General features: G+C 43.9%; 1 protein-coding gene across 1 annotated transcript in view; it reads right to left on the reverse strand.

Moving 5' to 3' along the window:
- Positions 1-7,437: 7,437 nt before the first annotated feature.
- The window catches only part of CPB2 (carboxypeptidase B2), a 34,696-nt gene continuing 22,468 nt past the window's right edge, over positions 7,438-19,665 (reverse strand). Inside the window, exons 9-12 of the mRNA XM_063425998.1 lie at positions 15,560-15,650; positions 12,511-12,713; positions 9,631-9,715; positions 7,438-7,987 (exon numbers count right to left, since the gene is read on the reverse strand). Of these exons, the coding sequence (XP_063282068.1) occupies positions 7,800-7,987; positions 9,631-9,715; positions 12,511-12,713; positions 15,560-15,650 (567 nt within the window). The 3' untranslated portion in view covers positions 7,438-7,799. The remainder of the gene's footprint in view (positions 7,988-9,630; positions 9,716-12,510; positions 12,714-15,559; positions 15,651-19,665) is intronic.

A 19,665-nucleotide genomic window follows, 5' to 3' on the forward strand; every position in this document is an offset into this window, starting at 1 on the left:
GCGGCTTGCTCACTGACTGCATTATACGGCAGCCAATCAGCAGCCACGTACAGTGCGTGCCGCGAGGAATGCTGGGAGAGGCCGTCAGAACGCCTTCAATACTGCGGTGACAGAGCTGCCGGGAGAGTGTGCTGTAACCGTATTCTATGTCTATGGCGGTAACAGAGCTGCCGGGAGAGTGTGCTGTAACCGTATTCTATGTCTATGGCGGTAACAGAGCTGCCGGGAGAGTGTGCTGTAACCGTATTCTATGTCTATGGCGCTAACAGAGCTGCCGGGAGAGTGTGCTGTAACCGTATTCTATGTCTATGGCGGTAACAGAGCTGCCGGGAGAGTGTGCTGTAACCGTATTCTATGTCTATGGCGCTAACAGAGCTGCCGGGAGAGTGTGCTGTAACCGTATTCTATGTCTATGGCGGTAACAGAGCTGCCGGGAGAGTGTGCTGTAACCATATTCTATGTCTATGGCGGTAACAGAGCTGCCGGGAGAGTGTGCTGTAACCATATTCTATGTCTATGGCGGTAACAGAGCTGCTGGGAGAGTATGCTGTGCGGCCATTCAGTAAGCTGGCTGTCCCGGCAGTGTTAGTCACTGAGCGAGAATTGTAAGGAATTCACACTGGGTTATTTAATAAAGTGAGAATTGTTGCCAGGTTATTCACTACAGTGTGGTTTGTAGAGAATTAAATCTGGGTGAGATTTGTAAGTGATCCATAGCCAAACTGAGAACACAACTGACTGTAAAATAGAGAATTATCCCATTCTGGCTAATTTTTTCAGATTTTTGCTTAGTAAACTTAAGTGAGAGTTTGTGGGTTATTCAAAGTGAATTTAAAGGGATGCTAAAGCCAACCAGACCCTTTCAGCTCATTAAAGTGATCTGGGTGCAGTCCTGCAATATAAATCATTGCAGTTTAATAGAAACTGCAATAATTACACTGCAGGCAAAAGACTGCCTTTAATGGCAGTACAGAGGCACTTCATGGTGGCTAAGCAACCTTTGGAAACCTGAAGCTGGACGTCCTCACGTCATCCAGTGTCAGTAGATGAAATACCCATAGGAAAGCATTGAGGCAATAGAATCCCTATAAAGGATCACTCCACACTCATATGATCACCTTTTGGGTGAGGAGTATGAACTGTAGCTTAATGAAGCCGTTTTGGTGTATAGATCATGCCCCTGCAGTCTCACTGCTCAATTCTCTGTCATTTAGGAGTTAAATCACTTTGTTTAAGCAGGCTTGTCACACCATTCTGCATGTGACTTACTCAGCATTTCTAAATAATTCCTATAAAGAATTGTCCTTTTAGAGTCCCTAGGTGGGATGAAACGCATAGGATCAACTCTGAACTTATGGGAACATGCTACATCTGCTTTTACTATCTTCTATGTAAGTCAGTAGATTTGCATTGTGCACTTTACTTGGTTGCTATTTTATTGGATTGCACTTTGTCTTTTCTCATTTTGAGATTAATAACGCTAAAGATCTGTTCCATTATACTGAAAGCTCTTTATCCTTTTTTCAATTGTGAGTGGCCATTTGGCGTATACAATTAATTATCACTTTGTTGTACAGTTTTGCACTGTTATGCCATTTCTTCTCTGGCAGGATAACCCCTACTTACATTCAACTGTACTGGTTATTATGCCAGGAATGCCCTAGTGTCATCCCACCGTGAGTGATAAAACTATTTTAGAACACTTTGACAATTTACCTGGCTCCCGTCATGTGCTTGCAGCCACATACCCTACATCCGAATTTTCATTTAGAAGAATACAGTAAGCTCAACTTGGCTAAGTAGGTATATGCAGAACAATATTCATTGGCTGAGAGCATCAGCTGAACACCCTCACCCAATAGGCACAGTCCTGGATTGCTTGTGCTTCGTTCTATGAAGACACCTGGCTTAAAGGAATTCTATAGTCACCTAAATTGCTTTAGCTAAATAAAGCTGTTTTAGTGTATAGATCATTCCCCTGCAATTTCACTGCTCAATTCACTGTCATTTAGGAGTTAAATCACTTTGTTTCTGTTTATGCAGCCCTAGCCACACCTCCCCTCGCTATGATTGACAGAGCCTGCATGAAAAAAAAACTGCTTTCACTTTCAAACAGATGTAATTTACCTTAACCCCTTCCCGCCGTTACAGCACGCCGTAACGGCTTTGAGCCCTGAAGCGCCCAGTAAACTAACCTTACCAGCGCTCCGCTTTGGGAGGTCTGCCTCACAGCCCAAGCAGCCCCCCCACGGCAAATCAGGCCCCCGGGGGCCAAGTGATCGCTCTTAAAGAGCGATCACATGGCCCCCTATAGCTGGCTGTGGATCTGCCAGCATGGGGACTGTCTGAAATATCAGACAGTCCCCCTGCTGGTGGGAAAGTAAAAAAAAAAAATTAAACATGTTATAAAATAAAAAAATATATAAAATATTATATATATTTAACGTCATACATAGTGTATTTTAATACTAATATAAGTACCGTATTTATCGGCGTATAACACGCACCGGTGTATAACACGCACCTCATTTTTAGAAAGAAATTCCAGGAAATTTCCCCCCCCCCCCCCATAGTATTCCCCCCCCTCATCCCATAGTATTCCCCCCTCATCCCATAGTATTCCCCCCTCATCCCATAGTATTCCCCCCTCATCCCATAGTATTCCCCCCTCATCCCATAGTGTTCCCCCCTCATCCCATAGTGTCCCCCCCTTTCCATAGTATTCTCCCCCTCCCATAGTATTCTCCCCCCCTCCCCTCCCATAGTATTCTCCCCCCCTCCCCTCCCATAGTATTCTCCCCCCCTCCCCTCCCATAGTATTCTCCCCCCCTCCCCTCCCATAGTATTTCCCCCCCTCCCCTCCCATAGTATTTCCCCCCCTCCCCTCCCATAGTATTCCCCCCCCTCCCCTCCCATAGTATTTCCCCCCCTCCCCTCCCATAGTATTCCCCCCCTCCCCTCCCATAGTATTTCCCCCCCTCCCCTCCCATAGTATTCCCCCCCTCCCCTCCCATAGTATTCCTCCCCTCCCATAGTATTCCCCCCCCCTCCTCCCATAGTGTACTTCCCCCCCCTCTCCCCTCCCATAGTGTACTTTCCTCCCCCTCCCCTCCCATAGTGTACTTTCCTCCCCCTCCCCTCCCATAGTGTACTTTCCTCCCCCTCCCCTCACATAGTGTACTTTCCTCCCCCTCCCCTCCCATAGTGTACTTTCCTCCCCCTCCCCTCCCATAGTGTACTTCCCCCCCTCCCCTCCCATAGTGTACTTTCCTCCCCCTCTCCCTCCCATAGTGTACTCCCCCCCTCCCATAGTGTACTTCCCCCCCCCTCCCCTCCCATAGTGTACTTCCCCCCCTCCCCTCCCATAGTGTACTTCCCCCCCCTCCCCTCCCATAGTGTACTTCCCCCCCCTCCCCTCCCATAGTGTACTTCCCCCCCTCCCCTCCCATAGTGTACTTTCCTCCCCCTCCCCTCCCATAGTGTACTTCCCCCCCCTCCCCTCCCATAGTGTACTTCCCCCCCCTCCCCTCCCATAGTGTACTTCCCCCCCCTCCCATAGTGTACTTTCCTCCCCCTCCCCTCCCATAGTGTACTTTCCTCCCCCTCCCCTCCCATAGTGTACTTTCCTCCCCCTCCCCTCCCATAGTGTACTTTCCTCCCCCTCCCCTCCCATAGTGTACTTTCCTCCCCCTCCCCTCCCATAGTGTACTCCCCCCCCCTCCCCTCCCATAGTGTACTTTCCTCCCCCTCCCCTCCCATAGTGTACTTTCCTCCCCCTCCCCTCCCATAGTGTACTTTCCTCCCCCTCCCCTCCCATAGTGTACTTTCCTCCCCCTCCCCTCCCATAGTGTACTTTCCTCCCCCTCCCCTCCCATAGTGTACTTTCCTCCCCCTCCCCTCCCATAGTGTACTTTCCTCCCCCTCCCCTCCCATAGTGTACTTTCCTCCCCCTCCCCTCCCATAGTGTACTTCCCCCCCTCCCCTCCCATAGTGTACTTCCCCCCCCTCCCCTCCCATAGTGTACTTTCCTCCCCCTCCCCTCCCATAGTGTACTTTCCTCCCCCTCCCCTCCCATAGTGTACTTTCCTCCCCCTCCCCTCCCATAGTGTACTTTCCTCCCCCCTCCCCTCCCATAGTGTACTTCCCCCCCCTCCCCTCCCATAGTGTACTTTCCTCCCCCTCCCCTCCCATAGTGTACTTTCCTCCCCCTCCCCTCCCATAGTGTACTTTCCTCCCCCTCCCCTCCCATAGTGTACTTTCCTCCCCCTCCACTCCCTTCCCATAGTGTACTTTCCTCCCCCTCCCCTCCCATAGTGTACTTTCCTCCCCTCCCATAATTACTTACCTGTCCTGAAGCGTGGGCCGGCTTCACAGCGCGCACCGCGGTACAAGAACTTTAATTTCAGGTTCCGGTTTCCGGCGGGACTGAAAGGAAGTGTGCACACTATTGTGCACACTTCCTTTCAGTCCCGCCGGAAACCGGAACCTGAAATTAAAGTTCCTGTACCGCGGTGCGCGCTGTGAAGCCGGCCCACGCTTCAGGACAGGTAAGTAATTATGGGATATCGGCGTATAACACGCACCCACGATTTTCCCCCTATTTTCAGGGGGAAAAAGTGCGTGTTATACGCCGATAAATACGGTACATATATCAGTATTAAAATACACTTAGAATGATGTTACATATATATAGTATATATATATTATATATATAATAGATATATACACATATATTATATATATAAATACGTATAATTACAATAAATATAATAATAAAATTATAGATAGATAAATACATATAATTACATAAAAGATTACATTATTATACACGTAGAATTTAAATACCTATAAATGCATATATATTCAAATTCTTCGTGTATATTTAAGTAATCATTTAACATAATTAGGTGATTTGATTAATTAAAATTTTATTGACATGCCTGACAACACAGGGAGAACGTGCAGAGAATTTAATTTGCAAGCACTATATTTGACCCTGTAACTCTTCAAGACACCATAAAACCTGTACATGGGGGGTACTGTTTTACTCGGGAGACTTCGCTGAACTCAAATATTAGTGTTTCAAACTGGTAAATTGTATTACAACGATATTTTAAGTAAAAGTGAAGTTTTTTTCATTTTTTACAAACAAACAGCACTTTTATGGACTATATTATTGTTGTAATATGTTTTACTGTTTTAAAACACTAATAAAACACTAATATTTGTGTTTAGTGAAGTCTCCCGAGAATAACAGTACCATGTACAGGTTTCATGGTGTTTTGGAAAGTTAGAGAGTCACATATAAGGCTTGCATTTCATTTTTTTGGCATTGAAATTTGCCAGATTGGATATGTTGCCTTTGAGAGCGTATGGTAGCCGAGGAATGAGAATTACCCCCATGATGGCATACCTTTGCAAAAGTAGACAACCCAAGGTATTGCAAGTGGGGTATGTCCAGTCTTTCTTAGTAGCCACTTAGTCACAAACACTGGCCAAATATTATTTTTTTGCTTTTTTCACACAAAAACAAATATGAACGCTAACTTTGGCCAGTGTTTGTGACTAAGTGGCTACTAAAAAAGACTAAACATACCCCACTTTCTATACCTTTGGTTGTCTTCTTTTTCAAATGGTTTGCCATTATGGGGGTAATTCTCATTCCTGGGCTACCACACCGTCTCAAAGGTAACATTACCAATCTGGCAAATTTGTATTTGAAAACGGAACGTTCTATATTTGACCCTGTAACTTTCCAAAACACCATAAAACCTGTTAATGGGGTGTACTGTTGTACTCGTGACACATCGCTGATTACAAATATGTACATTTTTTTGCAGTACAGTATTATGACATTCACAGCTAAAATGTCAGACGGAAATACAATTTTTTTTAAAAAATCTTATTTTCTCACATTTTTTTTACATTTTATTCATAATGAATTATGTTCCATATATAAATAGTTAATGATAAATTAAAGCCCTGTTTCTCCTGAATAAAATGATACATAATAAGTGTGGGTGCATATAATATGAAAGAGGGGAACTACGGGTGAACAGACATATATAGCGCAAATTCCAGTTTTTGTTCACGTTTTGTTTTGATCAGAACGTGCACTATTGACTCCGCCCTGAAGGGGTTAAATAATTGTGTCTCAATCTCTAAATTTAACTTTAATCACATACAGGGGGCTCTTGCAGGGTCTAGCAAGCTATTAACATAGCAGGGGATAAGAAAATCCTAATTAAACAGAACTTGCAATCAAGAAGGCCTAAATAGGGCTCTCTTTACAGGAAGTGTTTATGGAAGGCTGTGCAAGTCACATGCAGGGAGGTGTGACTAGGGTTCATAAACAAAGGGATTTAACTCCTAAATGGCAGAGGATTGAGCAGTGAGGCTGCAGGGGCATGTTCTAGACACTAAAACTGCTTCATTAAGCTAAAGTTGTTCAGATGACTATAGTGTCACTTTAAGTTGCAGGAGAAGACAGAATGTAGATCAAACGCCCAAGTAACCCACGTAAGTTGTTACACAGGTGAGTTTGACTACATGCTGTGGAATGGTGCCAGGGATCATAACCACTATAGTGGGCTGTATTGGTTATGGTGCGTGGATTGTACCTTTAAGAGTAAAATAGCCTGTTACTGTGGAATTTGCTGTTATGTTTTGTAAGGGCAAATCTTCTTGAAAGTCTGTTATTATTCACTCACTCTGAACAAATCTGGTAGAGTAGCACACAATTTTGCACAAAATGAGCATTACATTGTAAATTTAATATAAATTAATTTTACAATGTACTTAATAATGTAATATAATAAATATGTTTAATTATTGGGTTTTGTTGAACCACTTTCTGAGAAACTGCCACCAGGATACTGAACAGATTAATGCCACTTCCAGTGCTTCTCCCATGTTGGATTATCTCACATTTTAAATGAAGAAGTACAGTACATATTTTAGATTTTATATACAGATTGTGACATTACCCTTCTTCTTGAGAGAAGCTGGCGACTGTTTGATTGTGTTTGTTTATTGTACTGCTTCGTGGTCCTGTGTGGATTAAGTTGTTCTGGTACCCAGTGTGGGTCATTTAACCTCTTCCCAACGTTAGGACATTCCTCCTCGACACAGTGGGCTTTGAAGGCGTTATGGTGTCAGCAAGGTTAAATCTCCAAAGTATCAATCGATAATGGGGCGCCCTTCTTTCAGCTGTGGCCCAGATTAACAGATGAGCTATACGCAGAGCTCTATGTGAGTGTGGTGACCGATCATTGTGTTTTCCTCATATACAATATGCAGACGTTTTAGCATTATAGGGAGATATCACTGCAATGGTGAAAACAGCCAGTAGATAGCAGTAACATACTGATTACTACTGTTTTAACTAGGAAATCCAACTGCATCGGACTGCTGAAAGAAAGCTACTTGAAGCTAAAATATGTTTTGAAAAGATATATATTGTTTAATTGTATGATTTTATACCATTTGATGTCACATATACAAGTATAACACAAAGCATTTCTTGTTAATAAAGTACAAATGGGGGGGGGGGTGACAAAGCATTCACAGATTAGCAAATTGTAATGTTTGCAAAATATTCTTCATCAAATCACACAATAATTAATTTGGATCCAAGTTAGTTATGCAAAATTGTAGGCGTAAACATTTGCGAGGCCAGTCACTAAAAAAGATGGAGAGAACACAATTTGTGACTCAAAATGATTTAAAATTGCATGGCGCCATTTTACAAGGTGGCTGCGGTTGTACAATAAATGCATAAATATCTGGTAGGTTGCTGGTCATTTTATTTGTTTGACAATATGACCTGCTATGATTTTGATCCCAGTTAAAGCTTCACTACATGTTGGCTTTATTAGACTCATAGGAAGTAAAAAACCGTAGGTCCCTTTGTCTCGGAGTTCGAAGGTAAAAGAATACTTGATGCCAATATCGTAAGCCCAGTCATCAGAGCCTCCTGGTGCGAGATCTGTGAACCAAAACGCAAGTTACTTCATGCAAGTGTATATTAAGTAAAAAGGCAGTGTTTACAATGAGCTGTAAGGATACTCCTAGTGGCTGTCACTTGGACACGCACTAGAGACCTTTACTGTTACTTCCTCCTTGTGGGAGCACCATTCAGCATCTTCACGCTCTGCATGAAGATGCCTAATGCTCCCTGTATAGATTCATTGCTATTTTCACTTTAAATTTTAAATTCACTTTGAATCAACTTTGAATTCTCACTTTGGTAAATAACTCTGTAAGCTTTCTGGGGGTGTAAACATCTAACAAGTTAGGAGGTACCTCTAACGTTAGAATAGCAGGTGTGTGTTTCTAACGTTAAAGTGCTCCTTTCCATTTTCTCTCTGAAAGAAGAGATACCTGTTTTGGCCAGTGACTACATAGTTTTATATTTTATCAAGGCATTTAACTCCCCTACTCTAGGAAGAGTTAGTGGGATTTGGGAATGCAAATGTGCAGCTATTTTAATATTACCCTCCTCCTAATGACAATATAGGAAAGGAGCTGTTTTAATATTAGTTTGTGTTCTACGTTTATCTTTTTAAAGATATATCAGCTTCACTTTTACTGCTGTGAGTTATTACATATGGTGGGTGATACATGAGGGACACCAGGGTAGAAAAGATGGTAAGGAGGATTTAGGTGCAAAGCAGAGTAACCTGGGATATCTGAAACATTTTCTGTTATTCATGAGGAAATCTGTTACCCTTCAAAATCTAAATTGGACAATATATGCACCATAACCTCTACAACACCACATAAGTGGACAGGAGTTCCCTGATAATCTGTCATACTGTGTACAAACATTGGAACACTAACCTTGCTGTGTCAGGCGCCCACAGTTCTTGAGATCTGATATGATTTGATAAAGTGGAAGTTTATATTTCCACATAATCATACCAATTTAGATCAGGCTTAAAGGGACACTATAGTCACCAAAACAACTTTAGCTTAATGTTTTAGTGTATAGATCATGCCCCTGCAGTCTCACTGCTCAATTCTCTGCCATTTAGGAGTTAATTCACTTTTGTTTCTGTTTATGTAGCCCTAGCCACACCTCCCTGGCTGTGACGGACACAGCCTGCATGAAAACAAAATGGCTTAATTTTCAATCAGATGTAAATTTCTGTAGGCTCCTGCAGGGTATAGCAAGCTATTAACAGAGCAGGAGATAAGAAATTCCAAATTAAGCAGAATTGTCAATAAATGAAGTGTAAACATTAGATAGTTATTTACAGGAAGTGTTTGGGAAGGCTGTGTAAGTCACATGCAGGAAGGTGTGCCTAGTGATTCATAAACATAGTGATTTAACTACTAAATGGCAGTGAATTGAGCAGTGAGACTGCAGGAACATTATCTATACACCAAAACTGCTTCATTAAGCTAAAGTTGTTCTGTTGACTATAGTGTCCATTTAAGGTTTATTTGATTAACATAAACCAGAAGGAACAAGAGAGCCTTACATAGCAAGGTAATTGACTAACCGTTTATAAATTGTTTAACAGATTACTATCGGACAACCCCGGTAGCTCCCAGAATCATATCCACTACAGCGCATGGTAGTGGTTATGTTTTTTTAGAGTATCAGTTTATGCAAATTTTACTTACAAATAGTTTCAGCTCCAGTGCCATATGCATATTTATTTCTATATGTTGCCTTCATGCCATCAGTCACTCTGTTTGCCAGTTGTTGCTAGATTTAAAAAAAAAAAAAGAAAAGCATTATTTGAAAATAGAATTCTTAGCAATATTCAATGTATTTATTTATTTACCTTTAAATTTAGGTGTTCATTCAAAAAGCTGTAATTTAAGCAAAAAATACAAGCTTTCTCAGTGCAGATTGGTAGTATCTGACTTTCCCATCATGGTTTCCAAAATGTAGACCGCCAAATAAGTAAATACCGACCGGTATTATGTGTTTTAAAACTTATTATGCACAATTTGGGCATTTATTTCTCCCTATTTATTTGGCTCTCAATTTTGGAAAATTGTATTACAGGATCAGAACCTGTTAGAACCCCAGTGCAATGTCTACACTTACCCTAAAAAAATAAATAAATAGATAGAAAAACCTCTTGTGGCCCTAACGACCACAATTTAAATTAAAGGACATCCAAATGGCAGTCCCCTTTAACTAAACTTTACATATAGGACATGACTTTTATAAACAGGAATCCTTACCAGCCTAAGGGAGACTGCATATTTCTCCTTCCTTTCCACTAGTGATATTAAGTGTGTAGGACTATAGAGTAGGTAGCTACTCTCTCCTGGCATTCTCTTACTTACACCTGCAGCTGTGTTTGCTGAGTTAAGTTGACTCACTGGTTTTATTCAGTCTCCCCACTCCTCGTACATGGGGGGATAAGAGGAAACCAGCTCTGTGCCCCCTCTAGTTTGATAATGTGTCCTGGGGCCATCAAATGTCAACAATGTCATACTGAGTTACACTATTCACAAATAATATTTGAGAAAGTACATAGCAGTTCACAGTGTTCTAAAAAAAACTTGTTTAGTTATAAACATTTGTTTACTGAAAAATGTTCTATGGGATATAGTTCCCACACAAATGAATGTAACTGTGTCACTAATTATTCATACCTGTTGACCAGGTGTTTGATTTAGGGGTGCATGAATTTTGTTGATGTGTCCAGTATAGGTTTCTGCTCTGCTCTAGTTCTCCTGCCCCACCACCTGCTCCCTCAATCCCATTCCCTTGTATCTCATTCACACTCGGTCTCCTTCTCTTGCTCTGCCTCTCACTAAAATATGGAATCTCTCCTTCTCCTCTGGCATATTTCCTTCACCCTTCAAGCATGCAACCATAACCTCCGCTTCTAAAAAAGCCAAAGCTTGAACCTAACTCCCCATCTAACTACCATCCTATTTCACTACTACCATTTGCCTCCAAGATCCTTGAGATTGACTGACTTCTATGAATCTAACTCTCTGCTTGATCTGCTTTAGTCTGGATTCAACGCTTGTCACTCGGCTTGTCGAAACGGCTCTGACCAAAGTATTAAATGAGTTAATTAATTTAATCTAGTGGTCACTATCCTAATTCTCATCGACCTTTCTGCTGCTTTCATCACTCTGTTTACGAGATGCTACACTCTCCTGGTTCCGCTTCTACCTCTTCCAACAATCTTTCAGTGTTTCTTGCTCTGGCTCTGCCTCTTCTCCACAACCCTTTTTTGTTGTTATTTCCCAAAGTTCTATATTTGTTACCTTACTTACACCTGTTCACGATCTATACTCCCTCCCTTGGTAAACTCATGAGCTTCTTTTGGCTTCCAATATAATTTTTATGCGAAAGACACGCAAATCTATCTGTCTTCTCCCGATCTCTCGCTAACCTTATTGACTCATGTCTCTGACTGCCTCTCTGCTATTTCTAACTGGGTGGCTGCTCACTTCCTTAAACTTTTTGTCATTCCTCCCTCAAGTTTTGCTACTCCTGGGTCTGTTTCCCTCTAAGTCAATGGCACTATCATCAGCCCTACTTCACAGGCTCACTGCATAGTTGTCCTCTTTGACTTCAACCTCTCTTTCACCCCTCATGTGCAGTTGATCCCACCCCTACGCTATGCCGAAGACCTATGTCTATCCTCTGTTCGTACTCTCACCTCTGATGCTCGCCTTCAAGACTTTTCTAGGGCTGCACCGTTCCTATGGAACTCCCTTTCCTGCTCTGTTAGACTTTCACCCAGTCTCCATTCCTTCCAAAAATCATTGAAAACTCACTTCAGGAAAGCGTATCAATTAAACTGTTAATAGCTTTCACACCCCGCACCTTGTTTCCTCTTCTGTAACGGTTTCATCAAAAAGAAAAAGAAAACTAAGCAATCATTGATAACTATTCTAGCAAGCTATTTTTCTACCCTACCCTTACTCTATACCCACTCCCTCTAGAATGTAAGATCATTGAGCAGTGCTCAACCCCTCTGTTCCTGTGCGTCCAACTCGTCTGGTTACAAATAATTGTCTATTAGTCCACCCACTGTACAGCACTGCAAAATTTGTTGTAGCTTTCTAAATATTAATAATAATAATAATAATGTGTAATGAAGCGATTTTTTTTTTTTTTAAATCAATTGTACCCTGTAGGATGTATTTTATTGAAATGCCGGTAATTCCAGAAAATATCTCTTTATTGGCAACAGCAAAGTACAAACACTTCAACTGTGTATCTTGAAAAAGACACATAATCGAAATGCTGCTACTTTGTTTGGGGTTGCCAATAAAGGGATATCATGTTAATATTAGTTCTTTGCTAGTTTCTGCTGGCACCTTGCACCTTTTATTTATTGTTAACATAGGTACCGTAGTTGTTCCTCTGTATTTTACTGTTTAATTGGATGTAAAGTAAGACTTAATTTTGTTCATAAAAAAAGTGTAACTGATGAAGATGAACACTTTTTATGACCACAGTCCAGATATCTGTACATATATTTTAAGTGCAAAAAATAAAATAAAAAACAGGATTCCTACCAGTTCTTCATGGTCCTTGGTTTTCTTCTTTGTATAGGAATATGGAAAAAGCACCATCTGAGAGTAAGAGTGAATACTTATATACCCTTTAAGCACATCTAAGTTATTTTTTATAAAGTTTACAACCGCTTTCACTTCAGCTTCCGATTCTGGAAAAGGTCCACAATATATATCATGGCAAGGGTTACTGGACGCACCTGGACCTAGAAGAGACAAACATGTTACGAGAGCTGTTATATATTCTGTGTGATAGTGCTATAAACATTCTGTCTGTACAATGTTTATTTACTGTATACCATTCATATTCCTATTACCATGATCTGAAACTGTACATCAAATTATAAATAAACCTATGTGTTGCTAAGAAAATGCTCTGAGCATTGTACATCAATATACTGTGCTTTCCGGATGGAGTGTAGTCCCTAGTGGTTTAGCTGGCTCCAGTGCATTTATCTCTCTACCCTGCTTTGTGGACCTGCTCTAGAGAAAACTGTGGGGATCAGTATAACAGCTTATTAATGTCACAGTATAATAATGGTTTCTTTCTGTTACACGAACGGGCTCTTTGTATTGTATTCCTCTAGTGTTCTATATTTGGTTGGCAAATAGTGTAATTGTATGAGACAAATGGCTAGTCTGCTCAACCACCCCCCCCCCCCCCCCCCACTCCCCCACTCCCTTTCCTGTTTGCCACTCCTCTCTATAAATTCATTTAAATAACTCTGTATCTCTACTCTTTAGGTTCACTCTTACATCCATCCCTGCAACAAGGCTATTTAATTTTACTTGGCTCAACCCGCCCACCCACTCACCCTGGTTCCTTCTAACTATATAGCATGCTCTTCCAGCTGTCTGGAACCACAGCCAATCGCCTACTCATTCCCTTCACATGCTATCAGCTGCTGCAGTTATACAATTAACTCTCTCTGCCATCACATACAAATCCCTCTGCTACCTCTTGTCTCATCTCCCCATTTTACCTTTAGATTGTAAGCTCACGGGCAGGGCCCTCTACCTGTTGTATTGGTCTGTTCTTATTGTGTTTGTCTTCCTCCCAATTGTACAGCGCTGCAGAATATGTTGGCACTTTTTAAATACCAGTAATAAATAAATCAAAATGAAAAAAATATATATCTCAAGTATATATATCACAAGTATAAATAGTGTTCACACAAGGCCAGGAGTTGATTCCCATTAGTTAATACATGAACTGATAATGCATTAAAAATATGCAAACAATGTAAAAATATTTCAACTAAAAAAGTTGATTTTAAGGGGGGTGGAACTTGGACGCCATTCTGGACGGTCGCAGGCAGATTGAGCTCCTGCCTAAAATCAACGAAAAAAGAACTCCAAAGGGGGTAAAACACCCCAAACCTAAACTAAATACTCATGAGCAACCTCAACCTGCACTGCGGGAACAACCTCGGGGGGGATTACATTTCCTCCACCCGTGCACAAGAGCAGCTCCGACATCCACCTTTTTGCGGCCTGGTGCCGACCCGGCGGGAGATGCGGCCGGTCTCTACGTCGGGGGCGACCTGGACACTCAGCCCACCGGTCAGTCTTCGCCCTGTATTCCCCCCCCTCTGGGCCGGTGGGGGTATCCCGGCCTCCACCAGACGACTAATCACCTCGGCAAAGCAACCAGACGACAACAGGGACAAAGCCACACACGCGGCCTTCCCTAAAATGGCGGCCGACAAACCTGCACAATCTAACCTGCACCACAGCAACTGGGCAGCAGGCTTCATGCTAAACTTCGACAATATGTGCCGGCGGTATTGGAGAGGCTGGGAGGAACGGCGAAAGCCACCTGAGATGCCCGCACCTATGGAGCTACCCCTAGACAGAGCTCCACTCCATCGGAGCCCCCCTCCTGAAAAGATTCAAGCACAAACCCACAGCCCACACTCTGGGAAGCAGAAGCGTAACAGTGTGGAGGTGCGCAGGGCTCCATCCAGCATTATCAACCGCCAAACACCCCAGCCGCAAGTACCTAGCCAACACAGGCAGAGAGCAGGCAAGACTTCACACCATAAACGCCCAATACAGAGGCTGAAACACAGACCCCCCCAAGGAGACAGACAAGCACACAGAACCACAGTCGCTCCTCTGGGAAGAAGGACTTATACCTATCCCAGAAATCACAGACCCAGAGAACAGCGATACTTACCTCCAGGAAGGCCAAGGACGAGCAGGACACTGGGCATAAAACACACCTTGTACGGCCACGGAGACGCAGCCAAGCAAACTCAAGAGCTCCCAAGGACGACAGGGCTCTGCCAAGCCGAGGCATTGGCTGACGCTGCCACATGCCCTCAAGCAAGGTACCCATGTCCCCCGAAATACTTGCTGCTAAACTCTAGCCCACCGGTACCAAGACAGATAATACTGTTTTTAATGTCATAGTCAATATTATGTTTAGCAGCCAACATTTACTCATAGCCATAATTGTCTTTAACGCAGCCTACACTGGCGACGATTGATAATGCCACGTTTCAAATAGCATGTCATACTCACACTAGTACACCAACCTACCAAGCTGCCTAGGATTTGCATAGCCGGGTATCACTCACTAAGCACAAGTATCTTCTAGCCGCAGGGGCATCCAGAGGCAACTGTATTGCAGAACTAGCTATGCATCACTTGTTTTCACGTACCCATATCAGTATAGCACTTAACACCTCGCCAATAACGTGAACTTCATTACAAACGTAAAGCTCGCACATGTATATTTTAATCTGCATTTTCAAGTATCACTCACACGACTAGCAAGTCCATACAGTTAGATACCCAACTCCAGCTAGGACTGGACATGATTGTTTTGACTATATTGATTGTTTTGATGGTGGATACGCCTGTTTATAATTTATCACTCCTTTTTTCAAAAACAAAAAAAAGTGCAGCATAACATGATGACGCTAATGACATACTGTAACGTTTTCTCTAATGCCTTGTGATAAAGCTGAAATGTATGTTTAACACTGCACTACAAAAATAAAGATTTAAAAAAAAAAAAAAAAAGTTGATTTTAAAACACACGTACCACACCACCCTGCATCAAAGTTCCGGTTTAGATCAGTTCCAATACAGGTGCTGTTTTGATATTTGGAGCGATTCTTTCTCCACATTCGATTCTGTAGAAACAAAAATCATGAATATATTCATAGAAATAAATAATAAATAGTATTTATAATTCCATTCCTTCTAACAAGGAAATGCACACCTACATATGCACATATTATATGAATTGTATTAATTATATGAATATAATCTTACCATAAGTGTGACCCTGATTGCTTGTGATTCTGATTTACCTTAATAGCAGTATTTTCCGAATTAAGAATGCCTTGCTGAACATTCTAAGACAGAACTGGAATATCAATATCAACTATATTGATTGAGGATGAGAAGTACCTGTGTTACTCATTCTTCCAGAAAGGCTATTGCAGAGGTAAGTGTTCAGCACAAAGATTCTATTTACTTGACTTCCAAACGTACAAGAATTCTAAGTATGTGCATTACTACATTTGTGTATGTGTAAATACAGACAGAGATGTAGGTATCAAACTAATATTGTAATGGCCTTTAGATTTAAAAAATATATAGTCCTATTCAGAAAACTTTACACATTTCACAATTAAGCATTCGTGATGTCGCGAACATAAAATTTTCCGTTCGCAAACGCGAACTTCCGCAAATTTTCTCGAACGGGCGAACCGCCATAGACTTCAATAGGCAGGCGAATTTTAAAACCCACAGGGACTCTTTCTGGCCACAATAGTGATGGAAAAGTTTTTCAAGGGGACTTACACCTGGACTGTGGCATGCCGGAGGGGGATCCATGGCAAAACTCCCATGGAAAATTACATAGTTGATGCAGAGTCTTTTAATCCATAAAGGGCATAAATCACCTAACATTCCTAAATTGTTTGGAATAACGTGCTTTAAAACATCAGGTATGATGTTGTATCGATCAGGTAGTGTAAGGGTTACGCCCGCTTCACAGTGACAGACCAAACTCCCCATTTGCACAAGGTTGGATACCAAGCTAGCCATGTCCCGATCCTTGTCCTCACTGATGTCATTGAAGGTCTCTTCCTCCACCCAGCCACGTACAACACCAAGGGTCCCTGAAAGGTGACAACAAGCCCCCTGTATTTTTTTTTTTTTAAATGTACACTACAGTTACACCAGATATGAGTTGCACTGGTGTGACACTGTGCCCTGGCAGGCCCTGAAACGCACACGTGTGAAGGAAACTGACTGCTATTATATTAGTCAAAAAAGGTTGTTTTTTTTAAATGCAAGCTATTGTGACACCAGAAATGAGTGGTGGCACTGGGCAAGTGGGCACAGTATACGCTGTGAGCCTGACACACACGCTGACAGGCAGGCAACTGCAATTAGATTACACAGGAAAAAAAAAAAAGCAGACTGATGTTCTAGCCCTAAAAAGGGCTTTTTGGGGTGCTGTCCTTACAGCAGAGATCAGATGAGTCCTTCAGGACTGTAGTGGACACTGAAAACACTAGCCTAGCTATCGATTTCCCTATTAAATCAGCAGCAGCTACACTGTCCCTCCTCTCACTAAGAATGCAAATTCCGGGGGCGGGCCTAGCTGTCATGGAGGAAAGATGCACTTCGTGTGAGCTCCCTCAATATCTCACTTTAAGCGGCTATCAACAAGCGAATTTCACCCCAGAAGGGGATGACCCAGCAATGTTGCTCCTACCTGACCGACCCGACATGCTTAATAGCGGTCAGCAACTCGACAGAGTCTTACTTACCTCCGCATGGCAAGTGTGGCCTGGTGCTCACCGGGCGGGAGAGGCGGACGATCTCCCGATCCTGGGATGCCCAGGAGCAGCTACTTCCCGGCAGGAACTCCGTTACCCTCCCCCCTCGGACGGGTGGGGGTTATCCCGGTCCACCCCTGAGGCTGTCTGGAGCTAATGGACGCACAGAGCACAGCCGCCCAGGCTGACATTCTCATATGCGACTCTCCCAATATGGCGGCAGCCACGTATCCTCCTGGTACCAGCAAAGCATGGCAGGATATTGAGTCTAAGCTGGACAGACTCTTTTAATCAATTTTGGAAGCAAATAACAAGCAGGAAACCCCAACAAGCTCCACCACAGCCCCAACAAGCTCCACCACAGCTAAGCGAAGCACTCCCCATTAAAATCCACCAACGCAAAAGGCGTCGAAGACGGGACCGGAGGCACAAACAGAAATGCAGAGCCTGCCCCACGTCAAGCACTCGCCTCCACCTTAAGCCACCACAATCCCGCACCGGACGTGAAGCACCACCGGGACAGATCCGACCACCCGACAAAACCAAGCTTCCACCACCTCAAGCCGCGAACCCGGCACTCAGCCAGAGACTTGCCTTTGTTGTTCCAGGTATCAGGGACTCCCAGGGTCTGCACCTGACGCCCAGAAGGGATCGGATGAGCACAAGCAGTAAACAGCAGCCTGCCAAGCATGTCCCACTATAGCCGATCCTCCACACCATGCCTTTGATCACATGAACTGCTCTCTGCACATTAACTAATCATAAAGTAGCAAGCGTTTAAACATGTCATTTTTTCACCTCCTAAAGAGTTTATTGTCGTAGTTCCTTACATGCCTTTACCTTAACCGTTCATGTATTATGTTATTTACTAGTCTCATCTCATGGGGCGACTCACACTTGATTTATAACTAGTGGTGGAGCTGCTGATATAAATACACAGTTGATAACGTGCAACAGAGGCGGCTCTAGACTTTATGAGGCCTTAGGCGAAACTCAAACATGAGGCCCCACTAACAAAAAAGTGTCACATATACACATTGATGCACAGTTTACCTGTGTATGTGCCAGAGAGTGTGTCTGACAGAGAGTATCCTTGTGTGTGAGAATGTATGTCTCTGTGAGCATGTTTGCGTTTTTGTCTGAGACTGAAGTGTGTTGTGTGTATGGCCGGTGATGGTGAGAGTGAGGGAGGGTTGATGTGAGAGTGAGGGAGGGTTGATGTGAGAGTGAGGGGGGGTTGATGTGAGAGTGAGGGGGGGTGATGTGAGAAGGAGGGGGGTTGATGGTGAGGGGTGAGGCTGAGGGGGGTGGGGGTGATGCTTGGGGTGGGAGGGGTGAGGCTGAGGGTGGTGGGGGGTGCTGAGGCTGAGGGTGGTGGGGAGGCTGAGGGGGGTGCTGAGGCTGAGGGTGGTGGGGGCGGGGAGGGTGGTGAGGCTGAAGGTGGTAGGGAGGCTGAGAGTGGTGTGGCTGAGGGTGGTAGGGAGGCTGAGGGTGGTGGGGTGGGTGAGGAGGCTGAGGGTGGTGGGGAGGTTGTTGAGGCTGAGGGTGGTGGGGAGGTTTGCTGAGGGTGGTGGGGAGGGTGATGAGGCTGAGGGTGGTGGGGAGGGTGTTGAGGCTGAGGGTGGTGGGGAGGGTGATGAGGCTGGCTGAGGGTGGTGGGGAGGGTGATGAGGCTGAGGGTGGTAGGGAGGCTGAGTGTGGTGGGGGTGAGAGAGCCTACCTTTAGTCCCTGGTGGTCCAGTGGGCTCCCTGGTGGTCCAGTGGCCACTGCACCCGGGAGCTGCAGACCATGTAATCTCGCAAGACCATCAGAGTGTTGCCGTGGTAACCTGCGGCAACGCTCTGATTGGCCGGTTTTCACGAGACACATGGTCTCAATCTCTGCTCACTGCGGAGCTGCAGACCGGTGTCTGCGGTGGGTGGCCGGGCAGCCAGGAGGGGCCTCGCACCCGGCGGCATACCGGGCAAGCCGCCGGGCCCCCTCCTGGTGTCAGGTCCTCGGTCAGTGACCGAGGACCTGACACAGTCTGCCCACAGGCGGTTTAGGCGGCCGCGAGGCCCCAGCCAGCGCAAGGCCTTAGACGGCCACCTAAACCGCCTAATTAGAGAGCCGCCTCTGACGTGCAAGCTACACCCTAAACATGACAGCCATCTTTCACAACAATGTACTGCTATATACTCATACCCACAGTGCAACTAGCCATGATATATGCACGTTCAGCCTAGCATGCTCAAATATAACACACTTCTGTCTAAAAAAAAAAAATTATAATACAAAAAATAAAAAGAATGCAGCTTTAGAATTAATCTAAATTGTATGCTGTCTAGGAGGTGGGAGGGTCTGCTGCTGATT

Source organism: Pelobates fuscus, chromosome 1 (assembly GCF_036172605.1).
Source record: "Pelobates fuscus isolate aPelFus1 chromosome 1, aPelFus1.pri, whole genome shotgun sequence".
Taxonomy (NCBI): domain Eukaryota; kingdom Metazoa; phylum Chordata; class Amphibia; order Anura; family Pelobatidae; genus Pelobates; species Pelobates fuscus.